This window comes from Phalangium opilio, unplaced genomic scaffold (genome assembly GCF_054372755.1).
Source record: "Phalangium opilio isolate 3A_F unplaced genomic scaffold, DU_Popi_V2 ptg000041l_1, whole genome shotgun sequence".
Classification (NCBI taxonomy): domain Eukaryota; kingdom Metazoa; phylum Arthropoda; class Arachnida; order Opiliones; family Phalangiidae; genus Phalangium; species Phalangium opilio.
This window is the reverse complement of record NW_028324165.1, coordinates 6065724-6093677: the sequence shown is the minus strand read 5'-3', so window position 1 is coordinate 6093677 and position 27954 is coordinate 6065724. Positions and strand designations below refer to the sequence as shown.

The following is a 27954-nucleotide window of genomic DNA, read 5'->3' as shown; positions in this document are numbered from 1 at the left end:
GTAGGTTTTTAAAGGATAAGATGGCTTGTTAAATCAACGAGGAATGTATAAAAAATTTATTTGTTCACGTCGAATTCACTGTCCTCTTAATGAACTATAAAAGTAGTTAATTTATCAAACTGAAACCATAAAGATACGGTTACATTTTGATATATTCACTTTTATTTTATGTTCTTCGGAAAACTAAGTTCAAACTTTAGTTTCGAATCATTTTAGATATAAATGCACATGATTTTTAACTACGACATTGTCTACAATACAGAGTTTTGGAAATGGGTGGGTAACATCGTGAACACCGAAAGCTTATAACTCAGTACCGTCAGTATATTCACCTTGTTGGAATTCCGAAACACCCTCCCTTTTACCACCCAAATGTCACAATTAGGAACATTACATGTAAAGATTTAAAGCGGTCCAAATCTTATTTGGACTGGTATTTCCATTTAATAATGCAAGTTTCTGCGAAGTTTTCGGGAAATTATTAAAATATGTTAAATAGATATTATCAGAAGGGGATAATAGAAGGATGACACTCTGTATCCTCTTAATACTTCAGTTATTTAACATGATTCTTCCCAGGCGTGATACCCCTTTTTGTATGCTCTCCCGCTCATCGAATTTCAGATGGGCATCGCACCATGCTAGGGTGAATTCTATAACTGTTCTGTACTAATTCCTCGGCAATCAACCTACAAACCTTGATTGTCTTGACGTGGGACAAAAATGACCATAAGCGCATGCGCCTTGGCAAATATTTAAGCAGCGCTAATTGAGTAATGATGAGCGAACTATTTATCCTTCGCGTATGTGAATCGGTTTAATAACCTTGCTCCAAATGTAAAATGATGTTGGGAAGAATCATGTTACAATTACCCCGCTTTGTCTTACACTTGTCTCGAAGACAAGTATAGTATACTTCTCATATTATGAAGTTTAGTGTTAATTCGTAGTGTAACAATCAGTTTTCAATTCTTTATCGGATTAACCGCTTTAAATCTTAACACACACTCCCCAAACGTATCGTACTAATTATGTGCATGAATATCTAAAATATTCACTAGAATTTATGTTTTTGTTCATCCGTTATTTATTTTTGTTTATAAGTACCATTATTACGTAGTGATACTCTCCTTATTACTTGAGATTAGTTTACTGCATGGTATCGCTGGGTTTTCTTCCCGTAGATACTCTTTTAATTCATTTATTTTTTTATACAAAACTTTTTTAATTTGGGCTTTTTACGTACACTGATGTGCTTACGAAACTTTGCGTACTTGCTTTTTATTATATATCTGAAATTGGGCGCTATTCGCTTCCAAAAAAAGAACTTTCTTTCCACGCTGGTAATTCTATTGGTGGCTGAGCATAATAAATCTATGAAATCGTACTGCGTTGTTTAGATTGAACCAAACTATGTACTCGCTGAGTTTTGCTAATGCTTTGAAGTGTAAAATAAGGGTGAAAAACTATCCACTTTTCGAAGACTCGTTTTGCAAAAATGGCGTGTTTTCTGCTTAGGTTATGAAGGGCCAAGATAGCTTCGTTTTGCGAGCTCTCATTCTAAATCGAATATTAGCGTGAATTACAATTAATGTGAATTTAACCTCTGAAGCATTTAAACAAATTTTCAAACTCTATTGTGGTCCTTTAAGTTGAGCTCAAAGAGAACTTAAAATCTATCAAAACAAGCCGCGGAACAGTTAAGCAAACCTGAACAAGGATGAGTGAAATAGGCACGCTACGATAACTGTGGGACGACTCTGGTCTGGTGGGACGAAGAAAATGGGGGGAGAAATAGTCGGAAAAATGGCGGGCGGTGTAGCGTAGGCCTGATGAATCAGAAAGATCGCCCGCCATTTTCCCGTGTATTCCTCCCCCATTTTATGGCGTACCACCGGACCTGACTCGTTCCACAGTTAGCGGCACTATTTGGCATTAATGGATTGGCCTATTGACAGTAGCGTCGCTAGGGTTTGAAATTTGGGGGGGCTAAATCTGGGCAAACTATTTTAAAGTTATTATAAGAACTTAATATTAAACAAGATGGCCCAAGGGCTGGGACTTAATAGTAGCCACATCGTTATCTATTTAATTAGCACATGAATAAAAAGAAAAAAATTCAAAGACCCTAAACAAAAATCAGAAGTGTCCGACCCCACAGTGGTAGCGTGTCTTACTGCTGCGCCAGCCAGCCGGGTTCAATTCCCGGGTGCGGTGTGAAAAATTATTAATTAAAATAAAATCTCTAACTGAGCTCAGCTACCACTATTGGTTCCATTTAAGCTAAAATCTGACGATAACGAAAGCGAAAACCCCGGCCAGTACTACTACGGCTCGGGTCAAACTAAGAGCCTATCGTATACTACGATGTGGCTAAAATTGCATAGTGGGTTCACGTCTTAGGTTTATTTTTAGTTTTGGTTAGCTTTTAGTCCACACTATTGGGACTCCCTTCGAAAGAACATGAAACATTTTACTTGTTTCCATCTGTTTTTTTCTTCAAAATTTTACTGTTTGATATTGAAAATTTTTTATATATTGCTACAGAATTTTAGGTTGCTAACAGCAATTTTTTGGTAGGGTTTACGGATTATTTTGGGGGGGCTAAGTTTGGAAAGGCCTAGCGACGCCACTGCCTATTGAACTCAGCAAATCACAATTGAATTTAATCAGAAAAATTCAACTAGTTGTTAATTAATAACTAGTTTCAAGTTGTATTTCTACGATTTAATTGCGGCCGATTTGAACAACTTAAAATTATATTAACCGCCATTATTGCAATGCGAGTCGCAAAATGAAGTCTTTGCTGCAGTATCCCTAAATATCAAGTGCAATTGCTTTTACGGGGTTTTTGCGTCTTATACTTCTTTGAATTTCAGCTCCTATTGGTTTCTTTAAGGTTTCTCTACCAAATATTGCTTGGTATTTCGGGAATTACTGAAGTGTTCTTTCAAAGGGGAACTTAATAGAAATGTGTTACTGTACTTTATATAGTGGTGAATTAATGTTATATATATATCATGCTTCTATATATCATTGGCTTTTGTGTTTTAAGTGTTGGGCTTGTAAGTATGAATTGAAACGCTTTATATCTAGTCGCAATTTACCGTAAGCTTATACTTTCCCGTATATATATGATTTTGTGGTTTTATAAGTCACTTGGTAAGTCATACTTGAAGAAATGAAAATAAGTCAGACGCAGCTGGTGTAGTGTCATGGGTTGTATATTTCCAGCTATTCGCTATGGCTAATTAATTCGGTTACTTTTTTGCTAGGTGGTATGGGCTAATTTGAAAAGCCTTTGTTACAAAAAGGTCGCGGCTTGATAAGTTGTGAAATTTTTCATTAAACTAATTTTATACCAATTTGTTTCCGTTTCGGCGTTATTTGCGAAATTATCGCAAATTTAGACGAAGAAGCCCCTGCGGGTAACTCTCATTTAATGAACGCCACCACTGCCAACACTCACGTTCAAGAGCCCGAAGCTCCTGCTAAGAAAGACGACGAAGTCAATCCGCGCAAGGAAAAGTCTGTCCTACAGGCGAAACTCACTAAATTAGCCATCCAGATTGGCTATGCAGGTAATATATCTTTCGGACGCTTACAGACATTTATTTAGGACGAAATCTAGATGCAGGGAGCACAGTGGTCCTATAAAATCCTATAATTTCATGAAAGGTCCTATAATATCCTATATTTTTCACCTAGTCGAAGTTTTCTTAAAGTTTAGCATAAATTATCAAAATTTAGCTCTTTTATCGAGATCACATTTGACTAGACATTGAAATTGTTGAGTTCAGGATTTTTAAGTTCCTCTCATGGATGAAGAATGCGCGTGCGTAAATTTGTTTTCACGCTATAGGATCGGCAACTCCCTATCTCGAACGACAGCTTATTCTGTATATACTCTGTTACAACATCGGTTGTCAGCACGCGCAAACCTAGGTCTCTATGTAACGTAGCCTTGTACGTGCTGTCAAGAGACCAAAAAAACTTCAGGATCTTCAGGATTTTAATATCCGCGAGTTTTTCGTCTCTTGTCAGCACGCACAAAGCTAGGTTACATAGAGACCTAGCTTTGCGCGTACTGACAACCGATGTTGTAACAGAGTATATACAGAATAAGCTGTCGCTCGAGATGGGGAGTTGCCGATCCTATAGCGTGAAAACAAATTTCCTCACGCGCATTCTTCATCTATGTTCCTCTTTTCAAAGTAAAATCCAATTTGTTGTTTAGTATTAATACTTTTCTACTTCGTTTAAGTAAAATAGGATTTTTATGAGCATTTTTAATCCTGTATTTTCCTATAAAAACACATTTTTTCTCCCATATAATCCTATAATTCCGGAAATTACCATGTTATTCCTATAAGGAATTTAAATTTTTGTCCAAACAATATATTGTTCTAAATATTTTTTAAAATGTTTCAGGTTCTACTATCGCTATCCTAACAGTACTTATATTGATAATTCGGTTTGCGATTGATACCTTTGTTATTCACAAATTACCCTGGAGCGCGTATTACACGCAGCACTTTGTGAAATTCCTTATCATTGGAGTCACTGTACTCGTAGTTGCTGTACCAGAAGGTCTTCCATTAGCAGTAACATTGGCCTTAGCATATTCAGTGAAGGTATGCCCCCAAATAACGCCATTACTGTCTTAAATCCATCATTTTTATAACTCAATTCCATTAATAGAAAATGATGAAAGACAACAATTTAGTGCGGCATTTAGACGCTTGCGAAACTATGGGCAATGCAACCGCAATTTGCTCAGATAAAACGGGAACTCTCACTACGAATCGTATGACGGTGGTACAAAGCTACACGTGTTGTAAGTAATTTCGTATTGAATTCGCAATGTTCAAGCGTTTCAAGTTAGTTCTTAAAAGACTAATTTTAACCGTATTCGATTACCAGCGGAGCACTTCAAAACTGTTCCTCCAAGGGGAGCTATACCAACCCACGTTGTGGATAAAATAGTCAGCTCAATATCCATCAATAGTTCTTATACATCAAGATGTATGGTTCCTGAAAACCCCGGAGAGTTGCCGAAGCAAGTGGGTAACAAGACTGAATGTGCCCTGTTGGGTTACGTCCTGGACTTGGGAAGAGATTTTCAGGCAATCAGAGACGACATGCCAGAGGAGAAGCTCTTCAAAGTGTATACTTTCAACTCGGTCAGAAAGTCGATGAGTACCGTTGTACCTTTACCAACTGGCGGGTACCGTGTCTTCACCAAAGGAGCCTCTGAAATGGTTTTAAAACAGTAAGTTTGACCACAGCGTCCAGTGTATAATTGAGTGTTCTAATGTCGCTTCAAATTGTATTGACGTAAATAGGTGCAGCTTCACGATGGGAGCAGAGGGAAGGCTCGAGGTCTTTAGCCCCGAGCAATCTTTACGTTTGGTAAAATCGGTCATCGAGCCCATGGCTTGCGATGGCCTTCGCACCATCTGCGTTGCGTACAAAGATTATGTGCCTGGCCCAGCGGAGCCGAATCAAGTTCACTACGACAGTGAACCGGATTGGGAAAGTGAAGAGACGATCATTAGAGATTTGACTTGCCTCTTGGTTGTCGGCATTGAAGATCCAGTTCGACCGGAGGTTCCTGATGCAATTAAGAAGTGCCAGAAGGCGGGCATCACCGTTCGCATGGTGACTGGCGACAATGTCAACACCGCCCGCTCCATCGCCCTCAAATGTGGTATCATAAAACCGGGTGACGATTTTCTAGTCCTTGAAGGAAAAGAGTTCAATGCCAGGATACGAGACGCCAATGATGAGGTAAATATTTGCCATACTATGTACTCAATAAGGTGAGTTGCTGAGGCTAAAACCTAATTTTTTCACGCTATTAGGTTCAACAACACCTCCTAGACAAAGTGTGGCCCAGGTTGAGAGTCTTGGCCAGATCATCGCCTCAGGACAAATATACTCTTGTTAAAGGTATTATCGAGAGTAAAATTAGCGCCAATAGGGAAGTAGTCGCTGTGACAGGTGACGGAACAAATGATGGTCCTGCGCTGAAAAAAGCTGATGTCGGCTTTGCCATGGTATGTTTCTAAAATGACTATCTTCGAGTGTTATATTCCAAGACGTTAAACTTATAATTTTATTAAAGGGCATTGCCGGAACGGATGTAGCCAAAGAAGCCTCTGATATCATTTTGACTGATGACAATTTCAGTAGCATCGTCAAAGCTGTCATGTGGGGCAGAAACGTGTACGACAGCATCGCGAAGTTTTTACAGTTTCAGCTTACTGTTAATGTTGTGGCAGTTATTGTTGCTTTTGTCGGAGCTTGCGCTATTGAGGTAAAGATTCTTAGTTTCTTCAAGGCTTATTTGGTTCTAAAACATGGTTTCGCGTATGAAAAACAGGACAGTCCATTGAAAGCTGTACAAATGTTATGGGTAAATCTCATTATGGACACCCTGGCTTCCCTAGCATTGGCCACCGAACTTCCCACTGCCGATTTGCTCTTAAGAAGACCTTACGGTCGTACCAAACCCCTAATCTCCAGAACCATGATGAAAAACATTGTTGGGCACGCCGTTTACCAACTTATTGTGATTTTCACGCTGCTTTTTGTTGGTAAGACTCGTAACCATTGAAACTCCGCTAATGTTTTACTAAAATGATCGTCTAATTTAATATATTGTTTTTTTTTTTTTCCGTTATAGGTCATGTAATTTTTGACATTGACTCGGGTTTGAATCTTTCTTTGCACGCCCCTCCCTCTCAACATTTTACCATCATTTTCAACACCTTTGTCATGATGACATTGTTCAACGAGATTAACGCTAGAAAGATTCATGGGGAGCGGAACATATTTGAAGGCCTAAGGACAAATCCCATCTTCTATAGCATTTTAATTATTACGGCTGCCTCACAGGTATGTTTCAACAATCTCATTTTGTTTAATTGATTTGGCAGCGTGTCGTTATATATGTATGACACACGACTTCATGTTGCTCGCTATTATTCTTGCCATTTTGGTAGTGAGGAAGTTGCTATATTTTCAATACTAATTTTGTAATTTTAATTAAAATTGAAAATACTTGTTAGTGTTAAATATGCCAGCACAGTTTTTCAAGGTGGTAGCACAGTTAATTAACCTTATTCCTGATCAGCGCCACCTACCCATAGCGGCGACTTTGAGAACTACTGTAATCAGCAAGCCAACCACTCCAGATGTCGCCAAAATCTGGTGACGTCATTTTGGTAAAACCCCGCTTCGAGAGTGCCCGTCAGTGACGTCACCATATTTTAGCGACATCTGATTGGCTTTCCGATTACAGTAGTTCTCAAAGTCGCCGCTATGGGTAGGTGGCGCTGATCAGGAATAAGGCTAATTTTGGAAGAAGTTTGTCAGGGCTCTTATGTAACATGCACAAGTTGGGCATTTGAAAAATGCGGGAAATGGTCAGGAATTTACATTTTTCAGTAAAAAATCAACTGATAAGTCGATAAGTCAGGGATTTCTTAACAAACCACGCGTTGATCAGTGATATGGGCTGGGTTTGATGAAGTGGGCGTGAAAGGCACAAAACAATGATAAATTGATATCACAGTGCGATCGCCCTTGTTGAAGAAGTAGACCTTGAAGGGTGGGGTGGCTTAGCGCTTTCGCTTCGCAGCAGGATGATCCCGCGTTTGATCCCGGACTGTGGCACCGGGTGAAAATCTGGGATCAAATACTTCTGCGTAGAGTGTGCGAGTTTTCTCCCCACTTGTTAAAAGGAATTTGTCCGCAGTTCCATCAAAACTTGCTGAGGTTAAAGGTAATAGTTAGTATAGGGTGCTGTCGGTTAGCTTTATGCATTGTGAACAAGCCACACACTTAGTGTGGACATCCCTTCATAGACAAAGCTTATATTAGTATTATTAAATTCGATAAAGAGAAGTGGGTGGTAGAAAAAGGTTTAGTGCCTAAGGATATTATAGAAACGGATTATATGACGTGCTGTTGATTATTTTTACAATTACTACGCTATTAAATAAGGTTTTTCTGGTCGCGTTTTCAGGTGGTAATTGTACAGTTTGGAGGCCGTGCCTTCTCAACAACGGCTCTGACGTTAGATCAGTGGCTGTGGTGCATTTTCTTTGGCGCCGGTACGATGGTATGGGGCCAGCTCATTACTACCATCCCCACCAAGCGCATTCCCAAAACATTTACTTGGGGGTCTGGCTCGCCGGAAGAGCTAGACCAAGCGGTTTCGCTGGCGGAAGACGGGAGCAGCGGCTCCATATCGCAAGACGTCAAACGCACAGGACAAATACTTTGGATCAGAGGATTGACGCGCCTTCAGACTCAGGTAGGAAAAAACCAAACTTTCCTTTGAAAAAAAAAAATACGTTTTCTATTCGATATTTTGTCTTTGTCAAAAACTAGCACTGTTTTTCTTTGCTGCCCAGAAAAGTTATTAGGTTTTTTTTTTCATTTTTTTCTTTTTTAACTTTTATTCTTACGTATTTTACTCAGTACAATTTTTCAAATAATATCCCACCAAATCTCACTCTTTTTTCAAAAGCTTTTTTGCATTTATACAATTCAATTAAAATGAATTATAATTGGCATCAAATTTACAGATTTTTAACTTAAGGTTTTTAGGAATTTTTATAGCCAATATCGCCAGTTATGAACTAACCAACTTCAGTAGAATTTTAACTTTTCTAATTAAAGATATGGTATTGGATTTTGGTTTGATATAACTATTGGGTAATCTAGGATTAGACTTAACCCTTAACCTTAACGCAAACGTTCGGCCAAGTGGGGATTTATGTGTAGATTTTTCTACAGAGTCGCATCTGCGCTTTAGGTCCTCTAAGTAGACAACACGATTATTTGTGCTCGATTATTGTGGAGAAAGTTGTAGCGTACATCCCCATCTTGCAGGTGTTTTCGATAAGGTACTGCTAAAAGTTTGCATACTAAGCTACCACAACGAGGAGACATGATGTCATCCTTTGTTGGTTGTCTCCTTATCTCTGAAGATAACTTTACAGGCAAAGAGGGTTTAATTTGTAACCTACCATAGCTCTCTTCACGCACATTACGTAATTAGGCATAGAGATAGACCATTTCGATTTTAAACACTTGTTTTTGGCGCCTGCTTCGTATGCATTATAGCATAAGCTCATAAGATATGTTCCATAAGTTTGGTACTGTTTACTGGGAGCTTGTCATGAAGTGACGTAGGTCATAGATTCGAGGTAAAGTGACGCCTCGTAAGGCGCTGTCAAAGGCTTGGTACAGACTTAATAGCAAGATGGACAGCAAAACCGAATGTAGTCAACTCTTGCGTCGTTCTCAAACTAGCTCACACTAAGTTACTAGCATTACGAAGTATAGGTAGTGTCATGCTTAAATAACATATCTCATGAACTTATGATTATATATTATGAGAGTGCGTAGCCCCAAGTATGTCCTGATACTGAGGGTTCACAACCCTTTGTTTACCTTCTAAAGGTGGAATTCATAAACGTCGGACGCAACGCAATTTAGTACAGGCAAAGGCAGGGCGTTGTGCGCAAACTTCCGCCTTTTGCGCACGACGCCCTGCCTTTGCCTGTACTAAATTGCGTTGCGTCCGACTTTTATGAATTCCACCTTAAATGGTCTATAAGTGCCGGTTAAACTGAGCCAAGGCCTAATGGTCGGTTACTATGGTATATGCATTCATAATCTCCTTGATTACCCCAATAGATTTTCAAACTAAAATCAAAATACTACTCCTAGATTAGTCAATAATATTAAGTAGATTTGATATTAGATATTTAAAAAATCTCAATACAGGATAATTCGAATTCAAACCACGAAAAAATGGATGACTATTCTTCAAAATTGATGTTTATGTAATACTTTCAAATTACCCCCGTCGAATTGTACCGCAGGGTTAAAGGTTACACCAACCAATATCGTTAAATTATTTAGTAATATTATTAATATATAATAGAATTTGGTAACGGGAGAACTGATCCAAAATACGAAAGCTTTTCGTCATTTTGGACAAATTTTGGTACAAAATAATTTTATAATTGTGATAAACTAGCTAGTTCGATCAGTAAATGAAAAATTAAAAAAAATTACAATTCCTTTGGTAAAATAAAAGATGTTTACAGCATTTACAAATTGTTAAAAGTTATTGATTGCATGATGTTTGTGCCTTTTAGTGACGTGAAGTTTAGTAAAAAGAAAAAAATAACATGTATAGGCATGCGATCTGTACAATTTAAAATAAATAAAAAGAAAATGGCTGATTTAGTAGTTTTAAACATCAATTTTGAACATGGTGTTGCCTATTTTAGCTTCTAAAGGATATTTTAAGTTTTCTAAAATAGAACAAATTATTTCTGCCACGCTTATAAGAACTTTACAGCTTTCGCAAAACAATTATTTTTTTCCAAGCCTTGGCTGAGCTATATCGCATGTTTGCGAAAAGATTTCGTCGAATCTGCGCTTAATTCTGAGCATGAGTAATTTATTTCAAATTCACGTCGTAGATTTTTTTATATGTATATTACAAACTATATATATATTGTATAAATATTTTCTCGCTGTGAGCATGCTTATTGACGTTTAAATTAAGTTCTTTTATTATTTTAAACTTGTTCAAGCAATATCAGCTTCGTAAGATTTGGTTAAGAATTTACAATTAAACGCATAGTTGCTTCTAAGTTTTGCTTTGCGTTTAATTATAAAATTCTTTAAAATAGATATTTTAATTATTATATTTATATAAACCACCCTTTTAATTAAGTTTAAAAGAAAAATATAATCAGGAGTTTTAATGTATGTCCCTGTTTCTTAAGTTTAAGGGAGCGTGAAGACAGAAAATGCGAAGTTGTTTAACCATTTCGTATTGGTATTATTATAATCACCAGAAATAGTTTATAAAATATTGAAATACTTCAGTAAACAAGCACATTAAAGGATTGTAGAATTTAAACTTTAAATCAAGTCTCGGCTGTGGTTTAGTTTAAATAAATGCCACTAGATGATCCCATAGTCGATGGTTGGAGGGTTTGACCTTCACCCTCGTGAACCAGTTCCGATTGGTCCCTACCTGTCTTTGCGAAGGTTAAATTCGTATGTAGAAGATTACCCAGCATGTTAGGGACACCACAGGGCGGCATTTACTTTTTAATTTCTACCCTTAGTATTATTTTAAAATCGGCAATGTTTCAAAAATGGAATAAAACTATGTCGCCTTCTGTTGAAAACATCTGTAGCTCGCGACTGGCGTTTGCTCTGTCTACAGAGTCGTAGCGCGAGCAGCTTGCGTCGTGTTGCGCGTGATTAAGTGGGCTGTGGTAAAGTATGCCGTATTTATAGAAACAGCGTCGCCATAACTGCAATTTTATTAATAATGAAACAATATCAGAACAATATGTATTCTTCAAAACGAAGCGTTTCTTTTTAATAATATTTCAATACAAAATTTTATTGATAATCGAGTTCATTTCTGTCTTCACTACCCCCATTGTTTAGTTAAATTTAAAGAAACATTAGGTTTAAAATTGACTAGTATTAAGTTCGGGCATGTTGCAGGACAATAATGTTTTAAAGCTAGTTTTATATTTTTCCGCTGTGGCGCTGCTGCATAGTAAATGAACTGATGAATACTCTTCGCTACTTTGGAGATTCATACAAAATGCTTTTTTTCAAAAAGTATATCTTTTTTTGGCTTACCTTTTTGCGATCTTCTATTATTGAGCAGCAAGTGCAATATATTTTTAAATGATGCTGTATCTTTGGAATACCACGTAGTTTTGACCAATTTATCTTTATTGGGTTACTTAAATGATTTAACTTTTATGTATTAGCCCTGCTTTACCTAAAGAACTACCAAAAGATCCACGCAACAATTTTAATTTAAAATAGTTTATAAAATAATGATTATTTCGAATTGGAACTAAGTTTATTCAGGGATAGATTTAATTTTAGAAGCAGGAATGGAGAACAGAGTAATCTGGGCGCGCGTCAAACTCCCGGACCCCTTCACCGGGACGGGGGGTATGAAAGAAGAAGCGGGTCATAGCGACAGAGGTAAAAAGGAATTGATTATTTTTCACCGTCCCCGTAAGCAACGTTATCAACACGTAGTTTAAGTGAGCCAATAACATTTTCGTTACGTGTTGGGGAGAGGGGCTCTATAGAGCTATATCAGTTGAGGGGGGGAAACAGTTGGGCCTGCCAATGAACGGAGCCTGTTTTCACCCTCCCTCCGTGCGGGCCGCTGAAGAACTCTGTGCTAAATTTTCCGCACAATATGGCGCTTAGGCGGGGACTGGCGAAACCCCGCCTCAAAAGCTCTCCTCCCCCCCCACCGAATTGAAATAGCTCTATACTGGGCTATGAGAGAGTCGAGCTGAAGTAAATTCTAACCGTACTCCATTCCTGCTTCTGTAATTACATCTATCCCTGGTTTATTCAGAACAGAAAGGTCAAACGCGTAGGTATCTTCTTTAATAATGTAGATGGATGCCTAAATACAATTTGATATTTAAATATTCCGTCAAATTAAACGTTTCTTTTTGGTTCTGGAAATACGCAATTAAAATTGCCATTAAATTTAAACTTTAAAAGCTACGATTAGGTGGTGCATTTTGGTAGTTTTTCGGCATACAAGGCTTGACAAACGGTTTAATCATTTAAGTATCTCTTTAATTAAAAATGGCCATGATGTGGTATTCTAGAGTTTATGGTATTTAGTTGTCTGAGGTGGCTGATTTTTATATCTAGAAGTTCATTTTAATTTTGATTAATTTGAAAATATGCATGATTGAAAAACATTATTTTTCGTTCAATACAATTTCTAGCCCGCGCCGATGTTTTGTGTGGCTAAAAAATCACATTACATGTGTTATTTCATGTGCCTTACATATACACGCACACTTCAGAACATACACACGTTAGGTTCTACGTTCACGCAAACGTGCGGAACTTGAAAATTTCTTAAAACTGAAAATTCATTTTCTTAACGAAACCGTTTCTTAAATTCCGAAACTTTTACACCAAGCAGGCCTTAATTAAATTAAATTTAATGAATTAATTAAATCAATTAAGGTATATTTTTCAAATGTTTTCATATAGGGTATCATTGTTACAAAAGGAAACTTAGAAAATTTGAAATTTGTTTCAAACGGAATTTCCGAGGTTCAAATGTGATTGATAAAACTTTAAAAAAACATACCACCGATTTAAACAAAGGAACAAATAGAGAGTTAAATATTTTTTAAACAAAGGAAAGCGATATAGCAATACATCGTCAACATATATTTCTCAAGCAATATTAACTTCAAATTTTCGACAATGGAGAATTTTTTTAATTTTTGACGTAACATTCGAAGATGTTCAAAAATGGGACCTACGAAGAATTTTCGAGAAAAACAATTTATTTTATGAAATAATAATAATAATCAGTATTCCATGAAAAGGCCTACCGATATTTAATCGTATTTTACATTTTTTAGAAATTATAGAAAAACCAATTTTAATTATCGTTAAATCTGAACTGCTCAATTAAATATATACTGCTGAAGTGTGCACCACGAGTTATTATGAAAATATACATATAACTTCGTTTGTTAAGGTTAATAAGAAGTACAATATATAATCAGCCACCTCTGAACAAGTTTTAGGAAGTTACTGTTAAGATTATATATAAATAGTTTAGAATGCAACGATGTTCACGCAAATCGTGAATTTGTTTAGGTGTAATTCAAAAGACGCGCTTAAATCAAATTTTTAGACTTATCCAATACTAAGAATTCATTTATTTATACCAACAATATCATCTATGGAAGACTAGTGTCGTTATTACCATAAATTGCATTGTACTTGTCCGAGTCGTAATCAGAGGTACGCAATTTGTTGTGAGAATATAAATAAAACCAGAAGGGGATAATAGAAGAAGGATGTCACTCTGTATCATCGTAATACTTCAGTTATGTAACATGATTCTTCCCAGGCGAGAGACCCCTTTTTCTTTGCTCTCCCACTCATCAAACTTAATTTAAGATGGGCATCGCACCGTGCTAAGGGTGAATTCTATAACTGTTAGCTACTAAATCCTCAGCAATCAACCCACAAACCTTGGTTTTCTTGACGTGGGACGAAAATCCACAAGCACATGAGCCTTGGCAAATAGTTAAGCGCTAATAGAGTAATGATGAGGGGGAACTATTTATCGCGTATGTGATTCGGTTTAGTAACCTTGTGCGCTCCAAATGTAAAACGATGTTGGGAAGAATCATGTTACAATTACCCCGCTTTGTGATGGTACACTTCTCTCAATGAGAAGTGTTATAATGTTTAATATGTCGACTTTAAATGGGGGAAAGCAGGGGCGTGCCAACATGAGCCAAAATGTTCTACTGAAGCGGGGGCAAAATGGCTGCCTAATGTTAAAGTCCCATAGAGTTGAAAATTTGAGCGGGGGCGAATGCCCCCGCTGCCCCCGTAGTTGGCACGCCCTTGGGGGAAAGAATTTTCAGCTCCACCGTGTACTAACTCTAAGTATAGTTGGTCACTTGGTCTTATGTTATAACCATGTTGTTCGTAGGGGTGATCTTAGTTCTTAGTACCGTAGTTAATACCAAATTTGTTTGTTGGTAAAATTAAATGAATTCTTGTTGAAAGATAAACTCAAAATTTTAATAGAATATGAATTAGAATACTCATCCACGATTTTTATATGAATTTTATGTGCTTCCATAGATAATTAATTTTTATCGTAAGTTTTTCCGCTTTAGCCGAGAAATCTTTTAGAAAGCTTAAATTAAATTTCAATTTCAATATTTTCACTATACCTTCAAATTCTACCCCCGCTTTTACTGTACAATCCTTTAATCCTAAAATATCAATCAACATATTTCTCTGAATATTATTAAAAGTATCTTACTACATCACTTTACACACACAATTATTTTCTTTGACTTAAAAGTTATAATTATAATTAAGTCTAAATTCAAAGCTGTGACTTACAAATCATTACCAACGTGATATTTTCAAACAGATGACTTTTAATTAATTTATAATAAGGGCCTGGCAACATCCTACACTACATCTATTGATACTGGGAGTTTGTACAATTGCCACGCCCTTCATCTTAAAGGGACACTAGATTGCGCCAATATCTTGTTCACACGATAGTGCGTGACGTCATGCAACCTTGAGTACCGTTCTAGTGTCCCTTATAAGTTTTAACTCCGAGGTCTTTTGGTCTCAACCACGTCATATCACTCTCACATCTAATTGGCTAATTTATAATGGGGTAAATGTGTCAGGTGGTACTTGGTGTAGCTTCCACAAATATATCACCTCAATGTCACCTTGAAACTCCTCCGGTAGTCCTAAATCCTCCTCTCTCGAAAAATACCGCCATTTCATCCCAAAAACCACCCCTACGCAGAGTTGTACCAAAACACTAAATATCATCATAGCTATCAAAATAAGCTGCCACCAGTTTTGTTAATAAGTCGTTGTATTAGGTTTAAATGTGATATATGTTAATCCGCAAACATAAATCTTCCAATTGCACAAAGATCACTTTCTTACGTGTCCTTTTTTCGCACATTAAGCCGTTACTAACTCTTGAATCTGCACGGTAAACCAACTTTTTTAAAATTGGTTCTAATTTTTCCACACTTCTACTACTACTTCTACTTCTTCGTTTAATCTATCCATTTAACCACCTATTTTCTACAACACTCTCTCACAAATTTTGTCCAAATCCATTTATCCCTATTTTTGTTTTTTACGTAACAAAGTGTGTTAATTAATTTTGTTTAAGTTTCAGTGATTTTTATTAATTTCACAGTTGTTTATTTCCCTTAGCAAAATGGCTCCACTTTAATTAGAATTAAATTTTTATTAGTATTTTATTGGGTAATTAAATATTTCGTTTTTCTAAGGTTGCAAACACACGCCCAATAAGAGCGGTTCTAAAACATTTTTGCTTCGGGAAATAAATAACATTTTTTGATCGGCAATATTTAAAATTTAAGTTGGTTAATGTTGTCAAAATAAGTTGATATTGGTTAATAATGTTGTTCAGCGAAATTTCGAATTGATCAATTAAACTTTTTAAGACAATCTTTGCTAATTAAATTTCAAATATTGCCATATTTAATATATTGAAAATTGTGAAGAGTGATTTAAGTGATGTAGGAAGCAGTCTGCAGGGCTCCCATCTGGTCTCTAAAATACCTAAAGTCTCTACTTTTTGGGTAGGTCTCTAAACCACCCTAAAATCGCCATTTGGTCTCTAAACCACCCTATTTTCAAAAATTCCCGTTTTTAATATTCCATCTAAAATGTTTTGCAACAGTAAAACTATTCTCACTCCGATCCACAGGGAATTATTAAACGCTTTAACCTTTACAAATGACCTTGGCAATATCTCGCCAATTTGAACTATGTTTTTCCGGTTTTTCTCATTGGCTGGTGGAACTGTGTTTAGAAAGTAAATTCGTCTTGGCTCGGAGAGGTTTATTTTGGTTTCCCAACTTTTTTTGTGATACTTCCGTACAAATAAAGATCTAATTTTGATTTTGAATTGGTCTCTATTTGGTTCCTATTTCCAAGAATTTGGTCCTTATTTTACCCTATTTTTACCTTGAAAGGTCTCTTTTTTCACTATTATTTTAAGAAATTTATGTGGGAGCCCTGAGTCTGGTAAATAAGAATATTTTTTAAACCAGTCCTTGGGACCAGTTACCACCCTAGAGTCCGAAATAATAAACTGGCCCACGGACTGGTCCCTGTCTTTGTTCTTCTATAGTTTTTCAATTATTGAACTGGTCCCGAGGACCAGTAACCCCCATACACTTCTTGAATTTAAAAACTAGTCCAAGCACTTAATAAACTGAGTTTGGACCAGAGCAAGTTTGCTTCTTCCCAGACTCCGCTAGCACGGGACAACACTGACCATTTAAGGACAGGTGCCGCCATCTAAGAGCTCATAATTTGTCTAAAGTCTCTTAGAATTTAATTAATTTTTCTATAAAAACTTAAATCACTCTTAAACCTTAATCACGCATGAGTAAAGGCATGATTTTTTTAAAGCCTAATGATTTTTGATCACGTATCTCAAACTGGTGATTTTTTCAACAGCACTGTGACAAATATAAACTACTTAACGCATGTTTGTTCCAGCTCGTTTATATACGTATAAACTACTTTTGAAATTTTTTGAAAATCAAAAGTGATGTTGTCTCTTATTGAAAAAACCCCTTGACCATTTCCCACAAAATTATCAAATTAATTTTGACATGACTCTCGAGATTATAACACCTTTTTTCTCAATCTCTTATATCGCTAAGCTTACCACCTTCAAATCGCCGCAGAATTCAGCTTTTATACTCTTTTGTAATTCCCTGTACCTAATTTTTTTCTAATCACTTTTTTCTGCCCTAGCTACCATTTTTGTATCGATACATAATGAATTTTTAATCCTTTTATGCTTAGAATTTTTGCTCTTTTTAGGTACCGTTTCAAGTGCATTTGTATATAAACTCAATATTAGTATCGAGTAAAACCAGAACGTAATTAATGAAAATCAGGTTTTCCATTGCTAAACGTTTTTGCACCTTCGTTGACTTCAGAAATTGAATAAACGTTTTTAGGGGTAATATTATTAATCAAAATGGCTCGGGTCACTTGTAGGTCAAGTCTACGTAGTTTGATGTAAGGGTTGGGAATATCAGCTTTCCGATAGGTTATGGTGGCCCACACAGACCTTTAGCACAAGTTCATAAGTTATGTTTTATAAGTTTGTCACTGGTTACTAAGAGCTTGTGATGAAGTGACGTACGTAGGTTTAGATTCTCGTAAAGTGACGCCTGGTGAGGGGCTGTCAAAGGCTTAGTAATGCAGACTGAATAGGAAGTGTGGCTGCAAAATTAACAGAGTGTAGTCAATTCTCGCTTGTCGTTCTCGAACTAGCTCGAGCTATAAGTGTCCAGCATTACGAAGTATAGGAAGCGTCATACTTATGGAACATAACTTATAAACTTATGCTTTAGTAAATCGTAAATTCACAGTTATGTTAGGTATCGAAATCTGCGTGTAGAAAGTGCCGGTAACTTTTAGTTTCAGTTTCATTTTGTCGGTCCTGTATTAATTTCAGACAGAGCCACTAGAAAGCGTTGCTATGTTAGTTTTCATTTCCTATCAAAGATGGCGTTAATTTGGCCCGAAATTCAAAATAAGCGGCGCGGGTTCTGCCTTTGTGGTGAATTTATGCATTTAATTTCGTTCTTGAAGAGGCTTAATGTGAACTTAAGCATGTCGGATTATTAATGTTCAAAGTTGCAAAAACGGACAGGAATGGTTAGCAGTGAAAATTTTCATGTACAATTTGCTCCTTTCAGTGATCTTAGTAATTAGTTTGCGTATCGACTTCCTTCAATAATATCCTGCAATATTAACATTTAAATAACAATACTGAACATGGATTTATTTTAACTCCTGATTTTTTTAGAAACCATTGTAATATTTAGATTAATACATGTAGTTTTTCCATGTTAATTGTATCTTTAGCATTTAGTTCGTAGCATGTATGTAAAAACAATTCTGAGTTTATAATAATTGAGGAGACACAACACAATCGTAAAAGTTGGAAATGAAGCATGTCTGTCTAAATGTGTTTCGAAATTTCCGATATTTATATAAAATATTGAAACTAATCTTACCAAAATATAACTATTACTAATTTTAATTACATTCGAATTAGTTAAAACAAAAATAATCCTGAGGTTGAGATTTTGCTATTTTAATAGTAAATTTATTGCCCAATTACTAATTGGGGAAATGGTCAAGAGATGTGTTTATTTATAATTTTTTTTAATGTTTTAACTAACATTTCATGTTCATCTCATGGAATTTGAATTAATTTTCTTTTTTGAAATTAAAGGATACGTCATACGAAAATCGCGAGTTTTACGTGCTATAGTCTATCCCATTGATACAGCGTAGTTTTTGTAGTAGTTTGGGATTTACTATAGCTGCGTATCGGAGTAGCTTTGAAGTGTGTCGATCTCGCTTCGAAGCTAAATGAGCTATTCTAATGCGCAAGCCTAAATACTCGGCTGGTTTTTTGTATGATAGTTCCTTTAAGCGGAAGTCATGCCTGTGTTATGTATTAATCATAATACATGGTTTTTTTACAAGTTTGTTTTTACTGACTTTTTCAGTCGTAGAATTTTTGTTGTTGAATTTTTTATTTTCATATTTGTATGCTGTATGTATGTTTTTCTCCCTTTTTTTCCATTTTCCGCAGCTGAGAGTAGTGAGAGCATTTAAGAGCACGTTGGAAGACATGGAGGAAAGGCGTAGCGTACATAGCTTACACAGTTTACACAGCTTGCGTAGCTCCCGTAGCCATCCCGGGCCCAGACCTCTCTCCGATATTAGCTACATTGACGAAGACGCCACCAAAACCCCGTCTCCTAACGATTACGCGTACGAAAACAATAAAGAGGCCAGCAGCGCAACTAACAAGAACGCCAACGTGAAAGAGCATTCGGGCCCTCACCGTAACAATGCCATCAATACTAGCCGATATAATTCACCCACGGCCAGCGAACCCGATTCCCATCAAATATCCTCGTCCGAGACTGCCCCCTTGATGGACCAACGCAATGGCTCCTCACCCTTATCGGGGGGACTACCCCATTCTCCCCCCGGGCAAGGCCTATCCCCGTCGGGCCTCAACGTAACCCAAACTACGCCTATCAACTCTTCATCCTCTTCCAACGCTTCTTTCGGAGCGGCTAACAACGGAAACCGCGTCGCAACCTCGACCACCGCCGCCGCCGCGAACCCTTTGAATCAGGGATATCATTTATTGACTGAACCCAGCAAAATTCACGAAACCAGTATATGAATCGGGCCTAATCACCATTCTCGATCACCTTAATAATAATATCTAATAATAATCTAATTTCCTCGTAATTACTAAACAAAGTCGTTGTACGATCGAAACTAAAACTATCACGCAAAACACACCACCACCTTACCTTGATGATGATGATGGTATAGAAAGATGGCCCTGCCAAAAATTTTAGACTTACCGTCGACGTCGTGTATTAAAATGCGGGGGAAAATGAATGATCTTGCGAAACCTTAAATTAGGGTTAAATAAGGCTTATAGGTGATTGTTGGTGAAATTTTTAAGTGTGTCTCTCTCGGATAATGAAAACTCCAGTTAAGAGTTTTCGTTTTTAAACTAGTGGCCCCGCAAGAAGTCTGATTCACGATATAAACAAACCCATATTGAACTGTTTATTCTACAGAAGGTACGGGATCAATTGGGCAGTTTTACTATATTTTTTTGTTTCTCTTTTTTTGCGTTTCATACCCTAATATTTTTCTCACATGTATACAACAAATACTACCACCACCTTAATGACCTCGTCTCCACCATCTTTTGTGTTCAAGGGTTTATTATTTAAACAGTTAATCATCTCCAATTTAAATTAATTATCCGTTTATTACCAATCTGAATTGTGAGAGCAATTAGCTAGCTACCAAGGCTTAAAAATTGTTTTCGCATTATTACCCCAAATTGAAGAATCTGAATTGCGAGAGCAATTAGCTAGCTACCAAGGCTTAAAAAATTTTTTCGCATTATTATCCCAAATTGAAGAACAATTTCTAGTTAAATTAATTTCCCTACCACCATGCATTTATTCTCGAACGCGTTTAATTAAAAGATTAATATACAATAAGATTAACGATTAGTTAATAACTATATACCGCTAATTAGGTTATATTATGTTTTTGTTTTAATATTAATTAATCCTCGCTGACGGCGACATTTTTAATTAGCTGGCCCATTTTTGATCTTCTTTAAGTTTTTGGTTTATTTTTAATTTAGGATACAGTATTAATTAATTTTCGAATCTGATTTAGTTTTGTCATTATCCCCCCCCCCCCCAAAATTGAGTATTGGAGATTTAAATTTAAATTAAATATACATATTAAAAAAAAATAAACTGTGCAGCTAGAAATAAATCTTCGACATTTAGGCTAAAGAAAAAAAAAAGACATCGTTGATCATATAAAAATTTAATAATAATAATAAACAAAAAACAATTAAATTTCTTTGTTAATTATCTGTGGCCAGTATCTGGCATTAAATAATTGTGTGGAAAAATGCGTAATTCAGGTATATGATGGTGTGAATGAAAAACAAAAATTCTAACCCCATTTCCAAATTTTTTGTTTTAATTTTTAATCATTGTTTTTTTTTTAATTACTGATTAGGAGTGAGTGTGTCAACTATTTAGACCTAATTAATTTTTTACACGTAGTTTTGAGCGTTAATTTTTTTGAGCTTATCAATTAGCGATTCCAATTGGCTTTGTCTTAATTTTCCTTATATTTATAACCGAACTTTTAATTTTTGCATTTTTTTCTCCCGATATCCTTAAAATTTGATAATTTTCAAAAATACTCAAATTTCAAAAAAAAACGAAAAATACCTCCTCAATATTTGCTACATCTACATTGTTTATTATTTTAATTTTATAACAAACGTTTTAACTATTTTTTGTTACGGCATTTAAACACCCACCTCTTCCTCCGTTAGGCCGATGTTTATCCAAATAAACACAAAGTTATCGAGTTGTCGTATGTAGCTTAAAAAAAATACTAACTAGTACAACTTTGCATATAAATTTAAAATCTGGTACATATGTAGGTGTTATTAAATTATAATCAGCTTTTTAATTAAATTTAATCTTAACCTTACTGCGTAATATAAATTTCCAAAAAAAAAAGCTTTTCAACTAGTACGTTTACTCCGCTGTTGTACTAATTCATAAAACCGCAAAAAAAAAAAAAAGAACACACGTGTTAATCAAAAAGTTTCACACAAACACAAATACACACGTAGGGTATATATAACTTTAGCTTCTTTTTATTTTTATTTGTAAAGAATGTTTAAAACACAACGATCAAAGGCACATAAGTGTTTTTTCGATAACGCGTGAATGGACCAAGAAAATTTTATCCAATGTGTGAATGAGTCGAATGAGTAATATATTCATGTTTAGCATTTACTAATTAGTAATCACCATCAAAAATCCCCCCACCACCCACGATTAACCCTAATTAGGCTTAAATGTATTTTGCTGGCTGATAGATTTTTTTGGGGTTTTATTTTAGAGAGAAAAGCAGTATATTGTATATAGCATATAGGGATTTGATAGATGAGGAATTGTAAACAAAAAATTAATATAAGCGGTTTAGTTCTGAAAGATCTTTAATTTTGGTTCTTAAAAATTGAGGTTTTCAGGAGTGTATAACCATAAGAAAATTATAATGAAGCTCCGTATAAGTTAGCGTGAACATTCAAGTACGAACTAAGAAAGATAAGGCGTTAGATGTCGCCTTTAACCTAGAAGAGAATAATTTGCCCCTTAATCTTCAGTTGAAATGGTTATTGGAAGAGCTTAGCTTTAACGTAGCAATCGTTAAAGAAAAATTGAGGGAAGCTTAAGCGAGGTGGCGCCACCTGCCAGTTTCCCGCAATATTTATCATATCGTATTCCCGCGTAACATTTAGAGAACCGTTTGGCACTCTGTGACCAGTAAAGCGTCTTCTCCATAGGTTTGAGAAACGGCTAAATTAGCCAAGAAGCTATCCTATTCCCGAGTAACATTTAGAGAACCGTTTGACACTCTGTGACCAGTAAAACGTCTTCTCCATAGGTTTGAGAAACAGCTAAATTAGCCAAGAAGCTTGAATGGAACAAGTGGTGACCCCTATATTACGTTTTTGCGCGCTTAAATAGGTACGATGTACGTTTTAAATTTACTACTCCATGCTTACAAAACACTAAAACATTCTACACCTACAAATAGAAAACTCCCTTAGTTAAGCTACAAATTATTAACGGTATTAGTTTCACATATTCCCAATAGATGGTGTTGAAAACCATGGTTTTGGGGGGAGGGGGCAAATGTTTATTACGTAAATTGATCCTAACTTATACGGAGCTTGACGTTATTTTTCTTATGATATAACTTGATAATAAGGGCGCTTCAAATTGTAAATGATTTGATTGATGCTTTGTGAAAATCACAATTTTTTTAGACGAATTAATTTAGGCTTAAGCATTACTACTGGCGCATTATTGAAGCCAGAATTTAGATCTGATTAAATACGCTAAGCCTAAATTATAAATTAATTTTAATACTAGGGACATTATTCTTAAAATTTGCGGCTAAACTAATCCTAATCAAAATTTTAGTAGATATTATTAGCTCGCCCATATTTTACGTTCGATTGATTCAAATTAACCCTAAAAGAATTAATTTAAACTTAAAAGAAAAGAACGAGCTTTTAAAAATTAATAAATAACATGTTTCAGTTTTGTAACTATGTTCGTAATAGAAACAAAATTGAATCATTTTTATATCTATTAAAATATAAGAGAAATTATTAATTAATGTAAAAATTGTACACTTAAAAATATACCTTTAATGATATGGGGTATGGGGAAAAAACATTATCCTAAAACACTCCTATATATATGCAATTGGTACCAAAAACCTCACATTTATTTTTAATATTTTTTTTCGTTTTTCTAACACGTTAGTAAAGTACTTAAAAAAACCAACAACAATTTTCACCAAAATCTCCGTGACTTATCTAGGAATTTCAGTGGTTAATTATAATTATTTTTTTTTATTAATGAATTTTAGAGGCATCTTATTTAGTTATAATCCACCTTATTCCCTTTCGCCGGAAGTTAGGCTTAGCTCGGGATTCATAGGGGTAAATAACGGGAAGAAATTGGTCTGTCGTCCGCTACATTACATATTTTTGGCTTTTGTAGCAGACGACAGACGAATTTCTTTCCGTTACTCACCCCCATGAATCCCGAGCTAAGCCTAACTTCCGGTGAAAGGGAATAAGGTGGATTAAAACGGTCCGTAAATAAAGTATCAAAACTTTTTAATCATTTCTTTAAGCAACTTAAAATAGATAAATCACGGAGCCAGCGTAGATTAGTTAGACTCATTTTTAAACGAGGGAAAAACACGATATTACGTTAAAACAACGTTAATAGTTAGACATAATCAGGTTATAAAGATATATCTACGCTAGTTATCACGTACGTAGTCGTATACCCTAGAGGTTACGGTTTAAACGTGAAATATCAAATTTTTTAAAAAGGACAACTAAAAATAAAAAAATGAACCAAAATATGAATTTAAAAGACAACTAACATACAAAACAAATTATCATACAAAAACACTTAAGAAAACAAACATTTGAATTAAAAAAAATTATGCCTGTAAGTGTGTACATATTCAAAGCAATACAGGGCATGTATGTGTGAGAATGAGTCGTCATATACCAAATCAACATTATTTTTTTTTTTTTTATTTTTTGCGTTCACCTAACAAATTAAAAAACAATTAGCATGAGTGGTTTGCTCAGTAAATATCAGCAAAAAAGACTAAAGTTTTTAGTAAATATATATATATGGTTTATCACTATTATAAAAAGAAATCTTCTCCAATATACCAAGCTAAACAAACATACATACATACAGGTGAAGGTTTAAAAATACCCCATTTGATAAATTTACTTGTAAATGATATAGTAACATTATCAATTGAAGACTTGTCTAAATAATCAATGTGGAGGGAAGGTAAAATGGTTGAAATTATGGAATAATTTCTCCACTGGCTGATGTTGACCCAGATTAATTTTTCCAGGAGCTGATATTGAAGTAGTCGCATATTTCCATGAGTTTATGTTGCCCTACATTAAATTTTATTAGTCTCTGTTTACCGGAATTAACGTTTTATTAGTCTTGGTTGACTCGGATTAATTTTTCAACGAGTCGGATTTGACCAGGATTAATTTTTCCACGAATCGGATTTGACCAGGATTAATTATTCCGCGAGTCGCCTTTGACCCCGGATTAATTATTCCGCGAGTCGCCTTTGACCCCGGATTAATTATTCCACGAGTCGCCTGTGGCCCAGGATTAATTTTTCCACGAGTCGCCTGTGGCCCCGGATTAATTTTTCCTCGAGTCGTCTTTGACCCCGGATTAATTTTTCCCCCGAGTCCCCTTTGACCCAGGATTAATTTTTCCACGATTCCCCTTTGACCCAGGATTAATTATTATTCCACGAGTCGCCTTTGACCCCGGATTAATTATAATTCCACGAGTCGCCTTTGACCCCGGATTAATTATAATTCCACGAGTCGCCTTTGACCCCGGATTAATTATAATTCCACGAGTCGCCTTTGACCCCGGATTAATTATTATTCCACGAGTAGCCTTTGACCCCGGATTGATTATAATTCCACGAGTCGTCTTTGACCCGGGATTAATTATTCCCCGAGTCGTCTTTGACCCCGGATTAATTTTTCCGCGAGTCGCCTTTAACCCAGGATTAATTTTTCCACGAGTTGCCTTTGACCCCGGATTAATTTTTCCGCGAGTCCCCTATGACCCCGGATTAGTTTTTCCACGAATCCCCTTTTAATATTTGCAATTAGTCTTTGATGATTTGGTCAAAACGAGTCCAACGTTTAGGCGAATTATTGAGTTAGAACACGACCTCTTCAATTGAAAATGTTCCTAATTCTTAATTACAGTTAAATTTACCAAAAAGGGTACGTAGATCCCGTGAATGAACTCATCTTAGGGTATATAAATATTACGCCAAACCAAAATATTAATTTAGTTAAAAACGTTTATTTAGTAAAAAAAAATTGATCGTGGGAATTGATAAGCTTTCACTGATGATGCCGACACATTTTAATTGTAGTAAATTAAGGACCAACCATGGCTGTTTTTAGCTTTTTAATGACGAAAAAACAATTAAAAACTTCCTTATTCTAGTCGTCCCCTACGTTAAAAAAAATCTTTAAAACTGTATCTGCGACAACTAAAAATATATAGTAAGAATTAAGAAACCTAAACACGTAATACGAATACAAAACATTGTCTGAAGGGATATTCTTCATTTTACGCTTTTAAACTAAGAAACAGAAACAAAAATAGGTTATAAATTTTAGGTGTTGTCATCTCTTTCAAGAGGTTAAGGAAACTTAAAAGAAATAATAAAGAACTAAAATATGACTAAAACAAACTAACAGCTACCTTAATTAACTGTTCGAATTTTTTAATTTTAAACAAATTACCTAAAATTACTAAAAAGACAAACATTGTACCGTAATGTGATATTAACCCTGATGTACAGAAATCTCATAGAAAGTATTAAAAAAAAAATAACTAAGTTAAAGCGGAAAATTTTTACATATTTAATTTTTTCCGTTATTAACGCTTAAAAATTTAACAAAACCTCTAATCGCTTAACCAGAATTAACACAGTTTAACAGAGTAAATTCAAATAATTTAGCTTATAAAATATACAAATTAGAGACAGCGCAATGTTTTTTAATTAATTTTTTAAGCCTTTTTAGATTTAGTATTTTTATTATTTAATTTTTAAGAATTTGTAATTTTTTGTGTGTAAAGAAATATTCAATTTGCTTCGTTGCACGACAGAGAAGTAAAAGAAGCGACACAAATTTTTATGGTTCTGCGATGATACTTCGAGATGTGGGAGGAGCTTGTATCATGACGCAAGCGTCGTTTCTATTTTTTATAGAAATTTTATTCATTTAAACGTCGCAAATTGTTTATTTCTTCTATTTAACCGCTGCTGTTGATGTTGTAACCGTATTGGTGTTGTTTCGTGTTGATGTTGTAATTGTTATTGTAGTTATTGTTATTAGTTCCCAAAATTTACAGTAACGTAAGTATTCATCTCCACTTTTTAGATTTGAACCAAAATTTTGTGACATTAATTATGTAAGGAACCGTAAAATGTTCACAAAAAGCTTGGTTCAGCCTAAAATTGGAACGTAAATATTACAAAGTTTAAGGAACTCGCCGAAAAACGTGAAATTTTATACGTTAAGCCTAATTTTAAAACTGAAAAAATGCGTATGTTTCTTGCGTGAAATTTGAAACATTTTTTTAGACGTTTCCCTACACGTTTTTCGGTAAATTTCTTGAACTTTACATTGTTTCAATCACTGATTAAAATATCACATTTGTGGTCAAATAAGCAGTCAACGCATAGCATCTCTGGTTAATGACAAAATCAAACCGTCTGTGAAACGATTTTAAATTCCATGTTTAAATATTGCGGCTTTTGCAAAGTTTTATGTATTTTTTGCTACTCCGATTCACATACGGTTAGTTCAATTTACAGAGCTGCTTAGCATTGACAATCACACTGATCATATTTTACCCTCATATGTATTTCCCACCCAAAATGTTTAATTAATTGAACATTTGAAATTGTGTCAATCCCTATATGTAACTATACCCCTAATTAATTCAACTTTTAGAATTGTGTTATTCCCTATTTGTTAATATACCCCATTAAACCTGGTTTTCACCGCTCAACACTAACGATCTATCAAGAATACGTGAAGCTTTTCAGTTAGGCTTAACACTTATCTGAGAAAATTAAACTTTATAAACATAGTCGTACACTTTTTCGGTTAAGTTTTTAAATCAATTCTCGGCTCTGATTTAGTTGAAACAAATGCCGCTAAATGCTTCCATAGTCGAGAGGTGGCCTTTGGTAACGGTAAAATTGGTGTGTAGTGTAGAAAGGGAAGCCAAAGGGAGCCAATATTTGATTTAAGAGAGAAAAACAAGAGGACCTTTATAGCCAACCCCTTTATTCGGGTTTACTAACTTTTCTATCTTAATAAAAACAAAGGTCACTAGATGGCGTAACGCTATTATTTCAAAAACGTACGTTGAGAACCAGGTTTATGAAAGATCAGACTCACAAGGGTTATTTTCGATTTTGTTTTTTATTAGGTTTTTAACGAGCATTTTTAAACCCAGTTTAAACAATGAATTAAATCAACTAGAGATA

The 27954-nt window shown here is 35.3% G+C and overlaps 1 protein-coding gene across 7 annotated transcripts in view; it reads left to right on the top strand.

Annotated features, from left to right (window-relative positions):
• The window catches only part of PMCA (plasma membrane calcium-transporting ATPase 3), a 111925-nt gene extending 85622 nt beyond the window's left edge, over nt 1–26303 (top strand). For 6 of the 7 annotated variants that reach the window (XM_089835372.1, XM_089835371.1, XM_089835368.1 and 3 more), the window contains 11 exons: nt 3411–3581; nt 4432–4634; nt 4702–4837; nt 4924–5272; nt 5346–5790; nt 5865–6059; nt 6128–6319; nt 6386–6599; nt 6689–6900; nt 8033–8323; nt 19295–26303. In XM_089835372.1, coding sequence (XP_089691498.1) covers nt 3411–3581; nt 4432–4634; nt 4702–4837; nt 4924–5272; nt 5346–5790; nt 5865–6059; nt 6128–6319; nt 6386–6599; nt 6689–6900; nt 8033–8323; nt 19295–19900 — 3014 coding nt within the window. In that variant the 3' untranslated portion in view covers nt 19901–26303. The remainder of the gene's footprint in view (nt 1–3410; nt 3582–4431; nt 4635–4701; nt 4838–4923; nt 5273–5345; nt 5791–5864; nt 6060–6127; nt 6320–6385; nt 6600–6688; nt 6901–8032; nt 8324–19294) is intronic. The other variant, XR_016365827.1, reaches the window with a different exon arrangement.
• Nucleotides 26304–27954: the final 1651 nt, after the last annotated feature.